Here is a 16,951-nt window from a genome sequence, read left to right on the forward strand (position 1 = left end):
CCTTTTGAACCCCAGCCCCATCCAGCATCCTGAAAAGCGTGTGTGTGGGGAAGGGGAGGCACTGAGATTGGCACTGTTAGGCACCTGAGTCTGAGCTGTGAAGGGGAAGAACCATCCTGCTGTCTGTTAACTCCTTGGTGGACAGTCGTGTCATCTCTCTGGACCTTTTGTATTCATAGCAATGAGAGGGTTGGACCTGAAAGGCCCTTTCAGCTCTTTCTCTGAACCAGTCAAATCTTCTGGGAACTTGGGACTGTGGGTTTATTTTCACGAGTAAAAGGAGCTGAGACCAGGAACTTCAGGGGGTTATGACAAGGAGTGAAGCAAGCCTTACCAGGTCACTACTAGTGATTTGGTAGTTTGCTATCTAAGGAGGAGGATCCAAGGGGAATTGGGGGCCCTGCTGGTATTTGTGATTTGGCCTTTTCACTCCCCTCTACAAGGTTCTGGTTGGGTCTGCCCTTCCCACCTGCCGTGACATGGGTGCAGAATGTAGACTCTAGCAAGTGACTAGCGATAGTACAGAAAGAATAACCATCTTCATGGAGTCCTCGTAGACTCTGAATTTGGAACTGGTTTAGTGGGGCAGACCTGCAAATGGAGGCATTTGCAGGCAGCATGTAAATTTCATGCAAATGTTATACAAATACACCTGTGGCTCTCCTCTCTCAGCCACTTGAGCATGTGCTATGGGAAAATTCAAAGGGGAGCTGGCTAATTCGTATGGATATTTGCAGTGGCATTATAAAGAACTGAGAAGGATTATTAATGAAACTTTGGAATCAGCATGAGGATAGGACGTGTGTAACTGGATAACAGGGTAGTCTTCTCTTAGGAATTAGGGACTGGTCGTCAGCGTTTACCCCATGCTACAAATGGCAGGGACAGAGGAGGTGCTTGTGATATGGCTGTGGGCCTTCGCGCCAATGGTAATTGTTAGGCTCCTACATCAAAAGGTGATGTCCCATCAGGTTCTGCCTACACCTCATCATCTCCACGTGAGATTCTTCCACATTAGCAATTCCTGTGACAAACTCAAATGATTTTACTATTCCAGCAGGTCCACCTACCTGGTGGACACTGCACAGCTGTTATACCCAGAGTTGTAAACAGGTCTCTGTCACTTGGAGCAGATATGTCACTCACTCCTTGATACTTAAGAGATAGTTTCTTGGGAGTGTAGAGATTCTCAAACTTCAGAGTGCTTCAGAATCAACCATGATACTTATTTTGAAATGCAGATTCCTAAGGCCATCCACTGGAAATTTTCATTTATTGGTGGGGGTGGTATCAGGTTAAGGCTGGGATTCTGCACGTTAAGGAAGCATCCTTTGTGTTCCTGGTTCCTACTATGGGAAGTGAGACTTGGGAACATCAAAGCCCCTGAGGAAAGCGGACAAGGATATTTACTCCACATTTTACAGAGAGGAACAAGAGTCTTTTTTTTTTCTTTTCTTTTTTTTTCTTTTTTTGAGATGGAGTCTTGCTGTGTCACCCAGGCTAGAGTGCAGTAGCACAGTCTCGGCTCCCTGAAACCTCCACCTCCTGGGTTCAACTGATTGTCTTGCCTCAGCCTCCTGAGTAGTTGGGATTACAGGTGTGCACCACCACGCCCAGCTGATTTTTGTATTTTCAGTAGAGATGGGGTTTCACCATGTTGGTCAAGCTGGTCTCAAACTCCTGATCTCAAGTGATCCGCCTGCCTCGGCCTCCCAAAATTCTGGGATTACAGGTGTGAGCCACGGCACCCAGCCAAGAGCCTTCTTAATAATAGCAGCAGCTCAAAAATATTTATGGAGCGTACCAAGCACTGTGCTAAATGTTTTACTTAGGTTATTTCATTTAACACAGTACTATGAGATAGGTGTTTGTATCTCTCATTACCAGTGCTCCTGGCACTGAGATGATTACAGCCATACATTTGACCATCTAGGTCACTGTAGGGCTGGGCTTAGAAGAAACAATGAAGTCAACACTTCATTGCAGTGTCCAGGTGTGGGGAGGGGGGGCTGACAGTCTGATTGGGAATGCGCCAGGGCTGGGGCAGCCAGGGTGTGCACTGCAGAGGGGAGCAGGAAGGAGCAGCTGCAGTCCAAGCAGGTGGAGGCACTGGGGGCCAGAGAGACAGGTACATATTTTGCAATATCTGGGGCAGAAATGATTTTCTCTGAAGGCAAACAAGTTAACTCAAGTGATGAACACCGGAACACCAGCTAACTATTCTGCTCTACTCAGGATTCTGAAAAATGCACGGGTAGCTGATCAGGGAGCTGGTTTGCTGACAAGGTCTGCCCTGTGCCCGCAGGACCACACCGGGGATAAGGATAGGAAGAAAGCCAAGCAAAGTGGTGTAGCGGCCACCGTGTCTGAGATGGGCGCGGGGGTGAGGGTGGGGGCAGGGATGCTGCAGAGAGTCACTGAAGAAACTCTGAAGAGTCCTCGTCCTCTTTCTCTACTTCCCTTTTCTCAAGGACATCAGCTAGACCTAACTAGGAGGTAGGATCAAACCATAGGTAGCATGAGATACTGTGATCAGACTTCAGGGAGCACTGTTTGCTAGCAAGGTAACCAGGGGAGGAGAGCAATAATAGTCTGTGTTGCAGGTCTTAAAAAGAGGGGAAATGGGGAAATGAATGAATGACCTCTGGGGCCCATGCCATGGCTTAAAGGTGGCTGGTGGGGGTCTTAGAGGACCTATTATGAGTGAGAGCTGATGATTACAGGAATCTCTAAAACATCAGCTTAAGCATGTTATACCTGGTGACTCATGGTTTCTGTCAGTGTTCCATATATCCCATGCTATTTTATGCCTTTTCACCCTTGTTCACGCTGTCCGCCACCCCGAACATTCTCTTCTCTCCTACCGTGCCCTCCTTGAACCCCATACCCTTCACCTGGCTAACTCCAACACATCTTCTGAATCTAGCTCAAGTGCCACATCCTCAAGGCAGCATTTCTTGTTTTCTTTTATTCTCTTCTATCATCCCACTTATTGATTATATTAACACGGGAAGAATAGGCCTCTAGCTCTTCCCTTGACTAGAAATGTCCCAAGCACACAGATCCTTTCGCATTCACCAAAATGAACTTGAATGCCTCGCATATGCTAGGTGGTCAGATCAGGGAATATTTGTGGAACTGAAGAGCCAGGTCCAAAGTCATATCACCTTGTCTAGGTACTTAACCCCCCTAAAGTCAAGTTTCTTACATGTGAAGTGGAGAGCTGAATATACTAACCCTAAACTCCAGGAGGGAGTCTTAGTCCCATAGCCCATCTAACACCAGTCTTCCTTCCATCCCTACAGCATATGTAAGGTCTTTCTTATTTTTAGCTCTTAAATCCCAAGATTTTGAAATGTAATGCAATCCTGTTATTAATAATGGTGGCAGGGTCAGATGAATGGCACATTATAAAGTTTATTTGAAACTTTATGTTATGTTATGCATGTTAAGTGTTAGAAGATACTCAGGAATTGGTTTTATTTGCTCAGCAGGACATCCAAATCTATGGGATAATGGGTTACCTGGTAAGAGTTTCAGGACTCTAGCAAGTTTAGTGCTGACTTTGCTGACAGAACCAGAACTGCAAACATTTCTTCTCTTCTAGAGAAGGATCAGAGTGGAGGTAGAGCACCGGGTGGGGACACGTAAGGGGTATATGTGGGCTTAGTCTGGAAGTGTAGATGTCCATCAGGTGATTGGAGGGAGAGAGAGAGAGAGAAAGAGATTGCTGAGACATGGAAGAGTGAATGTGCATGGCAAAAGGATCTGCAGACAGACCCCAATGGCTGAGGCAGAGGCACAGGTAGACACTCCCCCCCACCATGGCTGAGGCAGAGGCGCAGGTAGACCCTGATGGCCGGGGCAGAGGCGCAGGTAGACCCCGATGGCTGGGGCAGAGGCGCAGATAGGCCTCGATGGCTGGGGCACAGGCGCAAGTAGACCCCGATGGCTGAGGCAGAGGCGCAGATAGGCCCCGATGGCTGGGGCAGAGGTGCAAGTAGACCCCGATGGCTGGGGCAGGGGCGCAGGTAGACCCCGATGGCTGGGGCAGGGGCGCAGGTCGACCCCGATGGCTGGGGCGGGGGCGCAGGTCGACCCCGATGGCTGGGGCGGGGGCGCAGGTCGACCCCGATGGCTGGGGCGGGGGCGCAGGTAGACCCCGATGGCTGGGGCGGGGGCGCAGGTCGACCCCGATGGCTGGGGCGGGGGCGCAGGTCGACCCCGATGGCTGGGGCGGGGGCGCAGGTCGACCCCGATGGCTGGGGCGGGGGCGCAGGTCGACCCCGATGGCTGGGGCGGGGGCGCAGGTCGACCCCGATGGCTGGGGCGGGGGCGCAGGTCGACCCCGATGGCTGGGGCGGGGGCGCAGGTCGACCCCGATGGCTGGGGCGGGGGCGCAGGTCGACCCCGATGGCTGGGGCGGGGGCGCAGGTCGACCCCGATGGCTGGGGCGGGGGCGCAGGTCGACCCCGATGGCTGGGGCGGGGGCGCAGGTCGACCCCGATGGCTGGGGCGGGGGCGCAGGTCGACCCCGATGGCTGGGGCGGGGGCGCAGGTCGACCCCGATGGCTGGGGCGGGGGCGCAGGTCGACCCCGATGGCTGGGGCGGGGGCGCAGGTCGACCCCGATGGCTGGGGCGGGGGCGCAGGTCGACCCCGATGGCTGGGGCGGGGGCGCAGGTCGGCCCCGATGGCTGGGGCGGGGGCGCAGGTCGGCCCCGATGGCTGGGGCGGGGGCGCAGGTCGGCCCCGATGGCTGGGGCGGGGGCGCAGGTCGGCCCCGATGGCTGGGGCGGGGGCGCAGGTCGACCCCGATGGCTGGGGCGGGGGCGCAGGTCGGCCCCGATGGCTGGGGCGGGGGCGCAGGTCGGCCCCGATGGCTGGGGCGGGGGCGCAGGTAGGCCCCGATGGCTGGGGCGGGGGCGCAGGTCGACCCCGATGGCTGGGGCAGGGGCGCAGGTAGAACCCGATGGCTGGGGCAGGGGTGCAGGTAGGCCCCGATGGCTGAGGCAGAGGTGCACTGGAAAGGTAGCCAGTGTTGGGGTTTTCAGAGGTAGGCTGAGTGAGATAATTGAGGAACATATAGTCTAGAGTTCAGGTTTTATTCCACAGAGGGTGGGAAATTATAGGGGTCTTTAATCATCAAACAGGATGAAAAAAATGCCAAATCCTCTTTTTAGAAAGTTCACTTTGACAGGAAAAGAGAGAATGGATTGAAGCCTGGAGGCAGGAAGTTGATTCCTTCTTTCTTTGTACTCACCCAGCTACCCACTGTCTTTCCATCTGTGTCTCTTTCTATCCACCCGGCAAACAAACACGATTGAATGCCTGCTTCTGAGAATGAACTTGACAATCAGATAGGCCTGTGTTTGAAAGTTTGAAATCTTGCCCTGCCTCCCATCCATCTGTGTGACTTAGGGTGAATTATTTGATCTGTCAAGAATCCAAATATATCACCTGAAAAATGGGACTAATAATACTATTTGTTGCAACTTCATGGGTTTGTTGGGGAGATTAAACGAAATAATATTTCATAAGTACTCGGTGCTGCACCAGGAGCTCCTGAACACTCAATAAAGTTTAGCTATTTTTATGAATATTAGCAGGTTGTAGGTACAGTTTTGGGAGCCATCTTGATATTCGGGATTGGTAAAGCCAAGGGTGTGAAGACTGTCACTAGGATGGGATTCAGTTCAGTGGAACACATGCCACTTACAGAGCCCTGCTGGGTTGTGTGGGGCGTGCAGAGGGCTGAGCCTCCAGGAGTTTGTAGGTCCTTCATACCAGGCTATGTGTGTTCAATGCTTTAGTCAGCTCCAAGGTGGAGATTTAGAAAAGCTTTTTGGAGCAAGTGGGATTTGAGATGGGTCTTGAAGAATGAACAGGGGGAAAAAAAAAGAAAGAATGAGCAGGACTCCAGCAGGAAGATGTGGAGGAAAAAAAAAGAATGAGCAGGACTCCAGCAGCAGGCAAGGGCTCTTTAGGCTCAAGTAGTGCGTCGTATGGGAGTTTGGAGGCAGGAGAAAGAGCGTGTATATTAAGGGAATTGGCGGAAAGTGTATAGGTGTGGAATATGCAAGCCCTTTAAGAGCATGTAAGGAGAGAAACAGCATAGAGGTGTCATTTACTTTTAGCAGAGAACCTTAGATTCCATTTTGAGAATTTGGGACTTTAATGTGGGAGCTAGTAGAGCGCAGTAAGATGTTGGGCTTGTATTTAGAAAGATTAATGACACAGCTGTGAGTGAGTAGGAAGAGGAAAAGGAGGCAGAGAAGACCACTCAACCGGCTATTTATTGGAAGAGGGTGAGCAGAATTCCTTGAACCTGAACTGGGGCCCTGGGGAAGGAAGGGAAGGATGAGGTAAAAAGCTTTGTAGAAATAGAATTGGTGGAATTCAGTGACTCATTTTTTTGTGGAGTGAGATGGAAGAGAGGGGTCTGCGGCCTGAGAAATCTGGTAATGAAACTGCCATTGAGAATGGGCAATCGTGGGAGGAGGTCTGGGAGGAAAGATGTCCAGCTCTGTGTTCAGTGTGGGGCACTCACGAGACATTGTCTGGAGGAAGCATCCACCTGGCAGCAGGTTGTTGGGTCAGGCTAGTGACTGTGACCAGGGCTGGAAGCAGGTAGAGGAGTCTCTGCCTGGTTGAAGTTAGAGAAAGCTGGAGACAGCCAGGGAGGTGACAGACTCACCTTTAGGGAAGGATTAATTTCAGGCTGGGTAGCAAGAGTTGAGACAGGAGTTCAGCTGTCTCAGAGGAGAATAGTGGTGCTTGTCATCAGGGAGAAGTTTCCAAGAACAGCACAGATGATCAACAGCCTTAAGAGCACAGGGAGATGATATAAGTTGTTTATTGGCTGATGTGTTGAAGGCAGCATTGTAGGTATGTAGATCTTTGCATGGTGTGTGTAGGGTGGGCTAAAGTGGGGCTGCTGGGCAGTGAGGAGTTCTCATGCTTTGATCATTTCATGTGAGATTCATGTGGTTTTGGATAGTTGGAGTCAGTTTTCCTCCTGGTTAGAGTGTGTTGCTGACCTCTTGCTAGAAGCCAGTTAGCTGGGATTCTGGGTTTGGGGAAGGATGAAGGAATCTCCTTTCCATTCTAGGGTCTGGAATTTGTGAAGATGTTCCTTATCTAAGGAAAATACACAACGGCTGTGGGGCCATTGTGTCTGAGATAGGCATGTACTTGATTGTCATCCTTTTTCTAGTTCTTTTTGAGACAGGATCTCACCATGTTGCCTGGGCTGGTCTCAAACTCATGGTCTCAAATGATCCTCCTGCCTCAGCCTCCCAAGTAGCTGAGATTACAGCTCATGCCACCACTCCCAACTTCTCTAGTTATTTTTTGAGCAAACTATTATAGTTGGGACTAGAGGGTAGAGGTCCTCGTTGTTCTAGTAACATAATCCTAGAAGACAGTTTAAACCTTGGAATATGTGGTTATGGGCTTGAGTTGGCCCTAGAGCAAGGAGGCTCACCCCAGAAAGACGTGTGTTGGCACCTGCTCTCCACGCTTCCCCAGGGGTTGTGCACTCATGGATCTGCCTGCCACCAGCCCCACGGCCTGGCATCTCCAACCAGAGTAAAGGAATATACCTTCCTTTCTCCAGAGTTTATGGTAGCAAACGAGTTTAGAGAGTAAGGATAAGGAATGGGTGGGGCAAAAACGGGAAGAGCCTCTTTTGAAAGAGGCATCTTGGGCCTCCCCCAATAACAATTATTGTTAGTATTAGAAATGAGATTTTAAATGCAAATTCTGTTTTAGGATGAAGTGGAACATTGGGTCTTGCTTTTCTCCATACATATTTGGGGCACATTTATCTTCCTTTTCTCTGGTCTCCTTTTTTTTTTTTTTGTTTATCAGTTTCCTTCCAAAAGTTACCACACTCCCTGCCCCCAGCTCCCCTCCTGCCCACACTTGCTGGGTTAGGCTCTTGGGATTTGTTCCCTTTCTCTTCGCTAAGGATGCCCAGGTGGAAGGTTTTGCTGAAAGGGGCATGGTTTTCATTGCAAATGGGGCCAATGGGACATCTGAGGTCACAGCTGCATCTTCATGCAAATGACAGTGTCCCCAGCCCTGCACCCCACTCCCCGAGGGAAAGCTGGGATGCAGCCTGCAGGGGAGTCCAGGGTGTTCCCGAAGCCTGACCTGGCTGAGAGACTGCTGAGTGGGTGGGCAGGACACCCCACCGGCCCTGTGCTTCTTTGGCTTTCCAATCTCACATTTCCTTTCCTTCCCATTTCTGCTGGCACTTTCTACTTAGCCTCTCCCTTTCTCCATCTCTTTCCTTTCTCCACTCTCGGAAGCAAAGCAAACATTCAACTGCATTCAGTTTCTGTCTCCCCTCTGTCTCTCATCTCTTCTAGTCCATTGAAAACAGAAGTGAAATAATCAAATAGTCAGTATTTTATTTGTAGCTTATAAGCCTTGGTGTAAGTGGATTTGGTCCTGTGGGAAGTACAAGGTACTTATTGGGAATAAATGTTGGGGTATGGGGATATGGAATGTGAGAACTTCGGCTGTGTGCATCTTTACCCTGGGCAGAGGAAGCAGGAACCCACATGGCTTCCTTACAAGGAAATAATATGGTGTGGGTGAGTTACAACTCAGAAGAACTGCACTTTGTTTCTCTGATCAGTGGGCATTTAGCTTCCCTCTGCCAGGCACTGGTCTTCATTTTTTAACATAGGGATTATGGTACTTGCCATTACTCCCTTGGTGGACTGTTTTAAGAAATAATGCGTATGTGAAGGCTGTGAAAAATAGGATTGTAATTGTTATTTTCATGAACAAAAATATCTGAACAAAATATAGAAGCTTTGCATTTGCAGCATGTATAAAATGAGCTGATTGTATTGGATGGTCTCCAGTGAGCCTTTCAGATATTAAATTCTATATGCCCCAGACAATTTTTGGCGTATAATAGGGGCTCAAACAATAACGGGTTGGACGGACGGATGGACGGATGCGTGTCTAAATGTCGATTGCCCATTGGCCTCGTGCGTCTGTGTCCACATGGGCACTGCTGCCCTCCCGTGGCCAGCGGCAGTATTACGGTGCGGCAAGCCGCAGCCTGGGCCCCTCTCTCCCGGTTTCTCCCCAGCCCCTCACCTGGCTCCCTGAGCTGGCTCCTTTGGACTTGTCCTTGGCCTCGATCACTGACTGCCTGCCTTTCCTCCTCCTCCTCTTTCCACCCCGCTCCCTCTTTCCATCTGCCGCTGCAGCACTGCCAGTAACTCCAACCGCAGCACGCCGGCCTGCTCGCCTATCCTCCGGAAGCGGTCTCGCTCGCCAACCCCGCAGAACCAGGACGGAGACACCATGGTGGAGAAGGGCTCAGATCACTCCTCGGACAAGTCCCCGTCCACACCGGAGCAGGGCGTGCAGCGCAGCTGCTCCTCCCAGTCCGGCCGGAGCGGCGGCAAGAATTCCAAGGTGAGCGGGACCCCGTTGAGGCGGTACCTCCTTGTCAGGGGCTGCGGGGAGCGATATTGGGGTGGTGAGCCGGAGAACATCTGCGAGGGTCCTCACGTGATGAACAGCCCTAATGGCCCAGAAATAGTCGTTATCCAGTGAGGTGAGGCGGGGCAGGCAGGAGAGACCCTAGTTAAATATCTTCCCCGCTAAGCATTCTTGGCGGGCTGGGTGAGGTAGGGAGGCTCATATTTTTTTTTTAGGTTTGGAGGGGAGATGCTCTGGGAATCATTAGGGGGGTCATCTGCTTATTCCTGCTACCGTTTTCAAATTTGGTTCCTGGAGCGGGGGTAGAAGGGAACATTATTTGGGACATTATACTGCTAGGGAGAGTCCTCAGGGAACCTTGCAGAATGCTATTTTTAACCTCCTCCCCAGCCATCCTTCCTGCCTTACCTTTGCACTAATCCACTTGGTACTCACCTGGCAGAGAGGAGGGTGGCAGGGCCTTTCCATCCTCCCAAGGATGTCAGCACTGCCCCCTGAGTACTGGGGCCCTTGGCCCATGGATATGCCTAAAATAGGCCCCAGCGGGGGCCTGGGCTGGTTATGGTTCCCCAGAGACGTCCTCCCCACCCTCGGTCCTTTGGGGAGCAGGAGATGTCTTTGCCCAGGGGCTCCTTCAGGAAGCTTCTCTTCACCCTGGGACCCCTAGGGCCTGGGAAGGGGTTGGGGACCCCTGGGAGGCATGGGAGCTGGCTTCCCACTTGAATTTGCCTTTTGATTTCTTGTTCTCCCTCTCTTCCCATCGTTTCCCAAATACCTTCTTTGCATGCATGGTCTTAGTCTCACAAGCGCCTCTCAAAAGTAAGCCATCTTTTGTCTCTGTCCTTTTATCTCCCCTCTAGTGTCGATCTGTCTGTAGTGCTCAGCACTCCCTCCCTCTGGCCCTGCCGATTCTGGCCCTTATGTCCTGCTTGGTCCCTTTCCCAGAAGGGCCGGCCCCACTGTCCCCCGGCAGGCTGGCTTGGAAGTCATTGAAGGCCCATTTTCACTGCACCTGATGTCGGAGAACAGACCCTCCCCCACTCCCCACCCTGCACCCATGTCTGCCTGCTCCCTGGACACTGCCTCTGGCTGGGAGTTTATTCCCTCCTTACATGGTACGGTCGAGAAACAGAGTCCTGCCTGGCGTTAGTTTCATTCCTTTGGGGCAGGAGACCCCATCTGGTCATACTGCAGGCCCCTCCCCTTTGGTGGTTGATTCTGGATTGCCCGGCAGTGGTGAGTGAGGATGGCAGGAGGGCTGCGCTGACTCGGGGGCAGGGGTTCAGGTCGATGAGTTCCTTGGTGCAGCAGCCACACCCTTAGGAGCTCTGCCTGCATACTCTGTTCCTCCCCACTCGAGAGCTGCTCAACCTGGGCACCCCCTTAGCATTTCTACCCACTGCCCAGACTGGGGTTCATGGTGTGCTTAGGATCCTGAATCATGATCAGAGGGGGAAGCTGTTCTCCCAGAGGGTGGGGTGCCCGTGCCTGGAGGTTGGCAAATATTGGTAGACCCTGGAGAGATGTGGCCAGTGCCAGAGTCTTTCCCGGGAGCCCAGGAATTCCGAGGCCATAGGAGAACATGCAGCGAGTGGAGGGTGAGCGATAGGTGTTGTGGAACAACAAGGCCCATGGGGCAACGGGGTGGGATGCAGCCTGAAGAAGGGGAAGCCGAGGATGACTTAATAATAGTCCCAAGTCCCTCAGTGCTTTGGGGAGGAGGAGGGTGAACAGCTGTTCCCTTTCCTAAGGGAAGGACAAGGGGCAACACGGCTAATCCTGTAGTCTGCGACCTTTAGACTAAATGCACATCTTGGCTCTGAGGATTTTAAATGGCCGTTGCTGGCTGTGGACAGGGAAGGAGGAACTTTACCTGGACCGAGGAAGCCAGCAGGAGATCTCTGTGGGCTCCAGCGGCTCAGCAGATGCAGGCATATCTGATATCTGGGAATGGGGTTTTGAAATGCCCTATGGCAGCCCCCTCTTGAGTGCCTCCCACCTCTGGCTTGGTTGATGTGGGACTAGTGGGTGCTCGAGGCTCAGCTGGCAAGAGGGTGGATATGGCCTGACAGGGGCATCAGGCTCCCCGCTCCCTGCTCCTGCACACTTTCCCATCCAGATTCTGTACACCCTAAGCCTGGCTCTTGAGTAGTTGGGGATGTTCTGTAAGTTCCGAGGTAGGATAAATCATTTGAGTGGGGCAGCCAGGACAGGCATCAGGGACCAGGTAGAATTCTGAGTGGGGTTTTGGAGATGCTAAAAGGAGACATAATGAAGGGACCGAGAGCTGAGCAGGAATCAGGACCCAAACTGGGCCTTTTCGTAGGAACTGAGGAGGGAGGTGCTGGGGTGAGTGCAGGTCTCCTTTCCCCTGGGAGATTGGGTGGATGCCATGCCCATCCCTGGCAGACACATTCTGAGTTTTCTGACATTGGTTACCCATTTCCCCACCTCATTCTCCCACTGATCATTGCCATCAACACTTGCCCTGCCATCCTTTCAATGGAGTTAAAATAGGACGGGCTTGTGCCAGGAGGGAAGGGACACTGTAGCATCCCACGTGGAGCTGGGAGTCACTGCGTTGGCCTGGGACGTGCATGTGCAGGACACACAGACTTCAGAAGAGGAACACAAGAACTAGTAGGGGAATTAGGTTCTTTGAAGGACAGGGCCTGAAGCAGATGGTGCGGCAAAAAGAGGAGGGTCTGGTAGCGGGATGGGGACATGCCCCTCCCCGTGGAACATCTTCTGGGGTTAATCACATGTCTTCCCAGCAAGCCATTTCATAGCTGTTTTTACTGATATTGTTGTAGCTGGTCCACCTCACTCCCTGTCTCCTGGCCACCCCTAGAGGACACCATGCCTTATGTTTTTTGGGCAAGCTGGCCAGTGCCTCTGCTTCTCCCTGGGGTCAGGTGTCTCCCATGCACGGTGTCTTTCTTCCCTTCTCTGGGCCTCAGTTTCCTCATTTGCTACTATGTAGGCATGGCACCAGGCGATCGCTAAGGCCCGACCCCTCTGGATCCATCGCTGTGCTGCCCAGGCCGACCCTCCTAGGTGCAGTCCTGCCCCAGCCCTTCCTTCCCAATGAGTTTGTGCTGCCGCCCAGCTTCCGCTCTGTAGTGACAGCCTGTGGCCACCAGAGGGAGCGAGGGGCCGTTCTGCCGCTCTCCCACCTGCCCTGAGGGCGCTATGCAGCAGGTGCGGCAAAGCGCGCCTCCTGCCGCCCTGCTGCACGCCTCTCCACCGCGGTGCGGGCATCGCGCTGGCGCTGTGGCACTGACCCTCCTTTGACTTTCCTCCTTTTTTTTTTCAAATCTAATTTTTGTGGTTTTCTTTCCAGTATGACAGACTTAACCTGATCAAAGTAAGAATTGTGTTTTATTTCTAACTCCTACTAAATGTAGAGCTCTCCTAGTCCCTGCCCCACTACCTCCCCCACACCCCGCACCTTAATCTTCCAGACTCCTGGAGCCTTTGCGGTGGGAGATGTTTCTGGAAACCACCTCCCAGTAACCTGGGTCTGTTTCCAGGGGCCTTGCATTCCTTTAAGTGCTTGCTCTTCAGACCTTCTAGGAAAAATGATCGAAATGAGCATGTCTCCAACAGCTGTGTCTTTGTCCTAACTCCCTTCTTCCTCTTTGGCCAGATCCATGTATTTATAAGCTGTCAGAGAAGCCTCCACCGCTGCTCCCTGGTTCTGTGCCTTCCTTCCCTCTGGCCTGGTCCTCCAGTTAGGGGCGCTACGGCAAACTAAAGCCAGAGGACGAGGGACACCCCTTCTCACCCCCAGAGGCCCGCAGCTCCTCTGACTTCCCTGCCCCTGTGGGTCTGGGTCCTTCCCATCTGGCAGAGCCTTTGGGACTCATTTCCGGGAATGCAGAACCACGGGGATTGAATGTGCCTCTGGGCAGAGTTCAGGGACCGCTGCCCACAGTGGACAGGCTCGGGGGCTGCTTTGGACGTGGCTGGAGGCGGGACCCATTGTTCCTGTGGCCCCTCAGTGGCAGCAGGTAAGAAGCTGCCTGGAGATTGCTGGTTCAGGGTAGAGCCTCAGCACAGTCCTACTCCTTGGTATCTTTCACATTTCTTTTCAGTTCTTTAATACATGTTCTTATCCACCCTTTACAAAAGAGCAAACATTAGATACAAGAGCATCACAGAGCAGGTTAAAGACATGACTGGCTTGCCTGTCTGAGGCTGTGTGTGACCCTCACACTTTGCTCCACGTAGATTTAGAAGGCACAAGCGCCGATGTGCCAGCCCATGCAAAGGGACCATCTACTTCTGTCTACCTGGGGCAGGAGGGAGCCCCGTGCAGGAGGAGTCACAGGCATCTGGGGTCCCCCTGTCAGCCCATGTTCCTGTTGCCCCCTTTCCTCCCAGAGTCTTACATGAAGGTCACGGCATTGAGACGAGGAGCTGGGAGCTTGGGAGATGGTTTCTCCGTTGTGAAGCGGGGATCTCATCACCTGGGTTGCATTTGAGGAAGCACAAGGAGACTGTGGGGCTGCTGGGGCTGGCAGCTCCCAGAGCACACCTTCCTACTGCTGGGAGGTGTCTTTTATAATGAACATCTGCACAGCCTCTTGCCCTGTGGGCTTCGAATCAAGGCTTCTGTGTGAGGAGGCAGGAAGTGAGCCATCCCTAGGCGCAGACCCCAGATGCAGCTTGCTTGCCCCATCCACCCCCTCCAGAAGGGGGTAGCCTTGGCTGCAATGCCTAGAGGCGAGTTTTCAGGTCCCAGACTCCCATGTGGCTGCACCTTTCTCAGGAAAAAATAGTTTTTAATATTTGGATTTGGGCCCTTTACCTGCTGAGACCTCTGAATTGGAGGTGGGGATGAGGCTACGATGGGAGGGTGTGGCCTCTGGATGGACCGTGGTGACAGGTTGGGAAGTGACCCTGGAGAGCACCTTGCAGAGGGGGACTGGGAGCCTTGCCATTGGCCTGTGGTCACATCCTGGCCATCGAGAGCATGTGTGAGGGCGAAGCTGCTCAGAAGCAGCCCCACCCACGAGAGGCCCCTCAGCCCCCTCCAGCTCCTCTATGGACTGGTTTCACTGTGGGGGGTGAAGGTGGACCATCTTTACAGAGTTAAGGTGGAATGGGGGAGATAGATCACATGGCCAGCGGTCATCACCATGGGCACACACCCACCCTTGGGTGCGTAGTCGCTTCCTTCCCTCTAGACACAGCAGACATTCGAGGACCATGGCTACTCTTGTCTGCCCTTCTGGGTCGGGATGCTTTAACACCAGGTGGAGGGGATCCAGACCTCTGGGTAGAGCTAAGGTATTGATCTGTGAGCTAAGGTCCCCCACCCAGCGATCCCTAAAACTGAAAATAATCTAAGCTCCACCAAGAGATGGAGCTTAGGCATGTGTGTGCATGCACGTGCGTGTGCGTGTGTATGTGTGTGTGAATGTATGTGTATATATGTGTATGTCTCTGTATGTGTGTGCCTGTGTGTATGTGTGTATATGTGTGGTGTGTGTGCATGTGCACATGTATTTGTGCATGTCTGCGTGTGTGTGGTGTGTATGTATGTGTGTGTTTGTGTGTATGTGTGTGTATGTGTATTTGTGCGTGTGTGTGGTGTATATGTGTGCATGTGTGTCTGTGTGAATGTGTGTGTGCACATGTGTGCGTGTGTGCATGTGTGTGGTATGTATGTGTGCATGTGTGTGAATATGTGTGTGCACATGTGCATGTGTGTGGTGTGTATGTGTGCGTGTGTGTATGTGTGTGTCTGTGTATATGTGTGTGTACTTGTGTATTTGTGCATGTGTGTATGTGTATGAGTATGTGTGTGTATATGTGCACACAAGCTTGTCTATCTGCGTGTCCATCTGTCTTTCAAGTGGGATGTACATGAAGGACTACTGGCCATAGGGCTTGAAGACAGACAAGGCACGATCTTAGCTATCCCTCCTGTTCCCGAGACACATTCAGGTCCCCTTCCTCCTGGGTCTGGGAATGGAGAACACCTAAGGTCTGGAGCTGGGGTGGGGTCTGTTTTGCTTGTTCTGAATTATGGCACCACTAGGTTGGAATGGACCCTTAGTGATTATGTGCTTCAACCTCCTGCCCCATGCAGAACTCCCAGGCACTCCCCAACCATTACAGTTTAGGTATAGCCCATTTTTTGGCACAGGAGGGATTTACTCACCCACGTGCTGAGAGTGCAGTTGGAGAGAGTTTTAGGTAGTCCCCTTTCTACCTCGAAAGTGTCCCACCCTTCCTTTCACAGGGGACTGTCTTAGAGCAGAGGGCTGGGTTGGCCGCCATCAGCATTTTGCTTCTGGTCAGGGCCCATTCGTGAACTGGGTCTCGAATGCCCACAGCGCGCCCCTCACCCCATCAGAACCTTGCGATGGGGCTCCGACTCCCTTCCGGTTGAGCTCTAGCTGGTGCTGCCGCTGCCTGCCACCCCGCCCGCGGTGGGCTTCCAGCATGGACTGCTCCCGGGCCTCCTTTCTGGAACTGCCTTGAGAAAGGAGGACCCCTCCTGAGCAACCACATGGGAAGCGTTCAGCTGCATTTGGACCCCTCCTCCCTGCCCACCCTCCGCTGTCTGTGTGCCCTTCCCCCTGGCCCTTGCTGCCATTTCTTCCCTGACTAATTCTACCTTCTCTTTCATTTTCTCATTTCAGAAAAGCCAGAGTTGGTATAATGTAAGTATTCCTGTTTCCCTTCTTGTTGGGTACCTGAGAAGTGGGAGGGGGAATGGAGGTTGGGGGGAAGGGGTGTGGGGTACGATTGGGGGAGGGGGAATGGAGGTTGGGGGGAAGGGGTGTGGGGTGCGATTGGGGGAGGGGGAATGGAGGTTGGGGGGAAGGGGTGTGGGGTGCGATTGGGGGAGGGGGAATGGAGGTTGGGGGAAGGGGTGTGGGGTGTGATTGGGGGAGGGGGAATGGAGGTTGGGGGGAAGGGGTGTGGGGCACGATTGGGGGAGGGGGAATGGAGGTTGGGGGAAGGGATGTGGGGTACGATTGGGGGAGGGGAAATGGAGGTTGGGGGGAAGGGGTGTGGGGTGCGATTGGGCTTTCCTGTGGGCTTCTTTCCTTAGCAGCCCCTTTGCTCCTAAACCAGCTGCAGCGGTTATTTTCTGCAGCAGGACAGGGCAGCCTTGGGGAGGGAGGATTGCATTCAGGGGACCAAGGAGGCGTGGCCAGCCGTATCCCCTGCCTCACCTAGGCTCTTAGACAAGGGTCTATCAACCCTAAAAGAGGAGACCAGTCAGGGAGGGAGTGGCCATTCCAGACCCTGACAGAATTCTGGTGCTGGGGCAGCCTGGGGGCCTGAACTTAGTTTTCTTCCCTTAACATTTCGGGGCAAATGCAGCCAGAAAACTTTCCCCCATTGATAGAAGAGTCAACTCATGTGCTGGGATTTGACCCCTGTCCCAGGTACCCCTTCAACAGCTGCAAAAGCATGCCCTTCCTACAAGGCCTCCTGGTGCTTGGGGCTGTGGTGAA

General features: G+C 52.9%; 1 protein-coding gene across 13 annotated transcripts in view; it reads left to right on the forward strand.

The window, feature by feature from the left end:
* GRAMD1B (GRAM domain containing 1B) overlaps window positions 1-16,951 on the forward strand; it is a 193,156-nt gene that overhangs the window by 137,917 nt on the left and 38,288 nt on the right. For all 13 annotated transcript variants that reach the window (XM_024255669.2, XM_054525303.1, XM_024255670.3 and 10 more), the window contains 2 exons: window positions 9,233-9,443; window positions 16,127-16,147. In XM_024255669.2, coding sequence (XP_024111437.2) covers window positions 9,233-9,443; window positions 16,127-16,147 — 232 coding nt within the window. The remainder of the gene's footprint in view (window positions 1-9,232; window positions 9,444-16,126; window positions 16,148-16,951) is intronic.

This window comes from Pongo abelii, chromosome 9 (assembly GCF_028885655.2).
Source record: "Pongo abelii isolate AG06213 chromosome 9, NHGRI_mPonAbe1-v2.0_pri, whole genome shotgun sequence".
NCBI lineage: Eukaryota > Metazoa > Chordata > Mammalia > Primates > Hominidae > Pongo > Pongo abelii.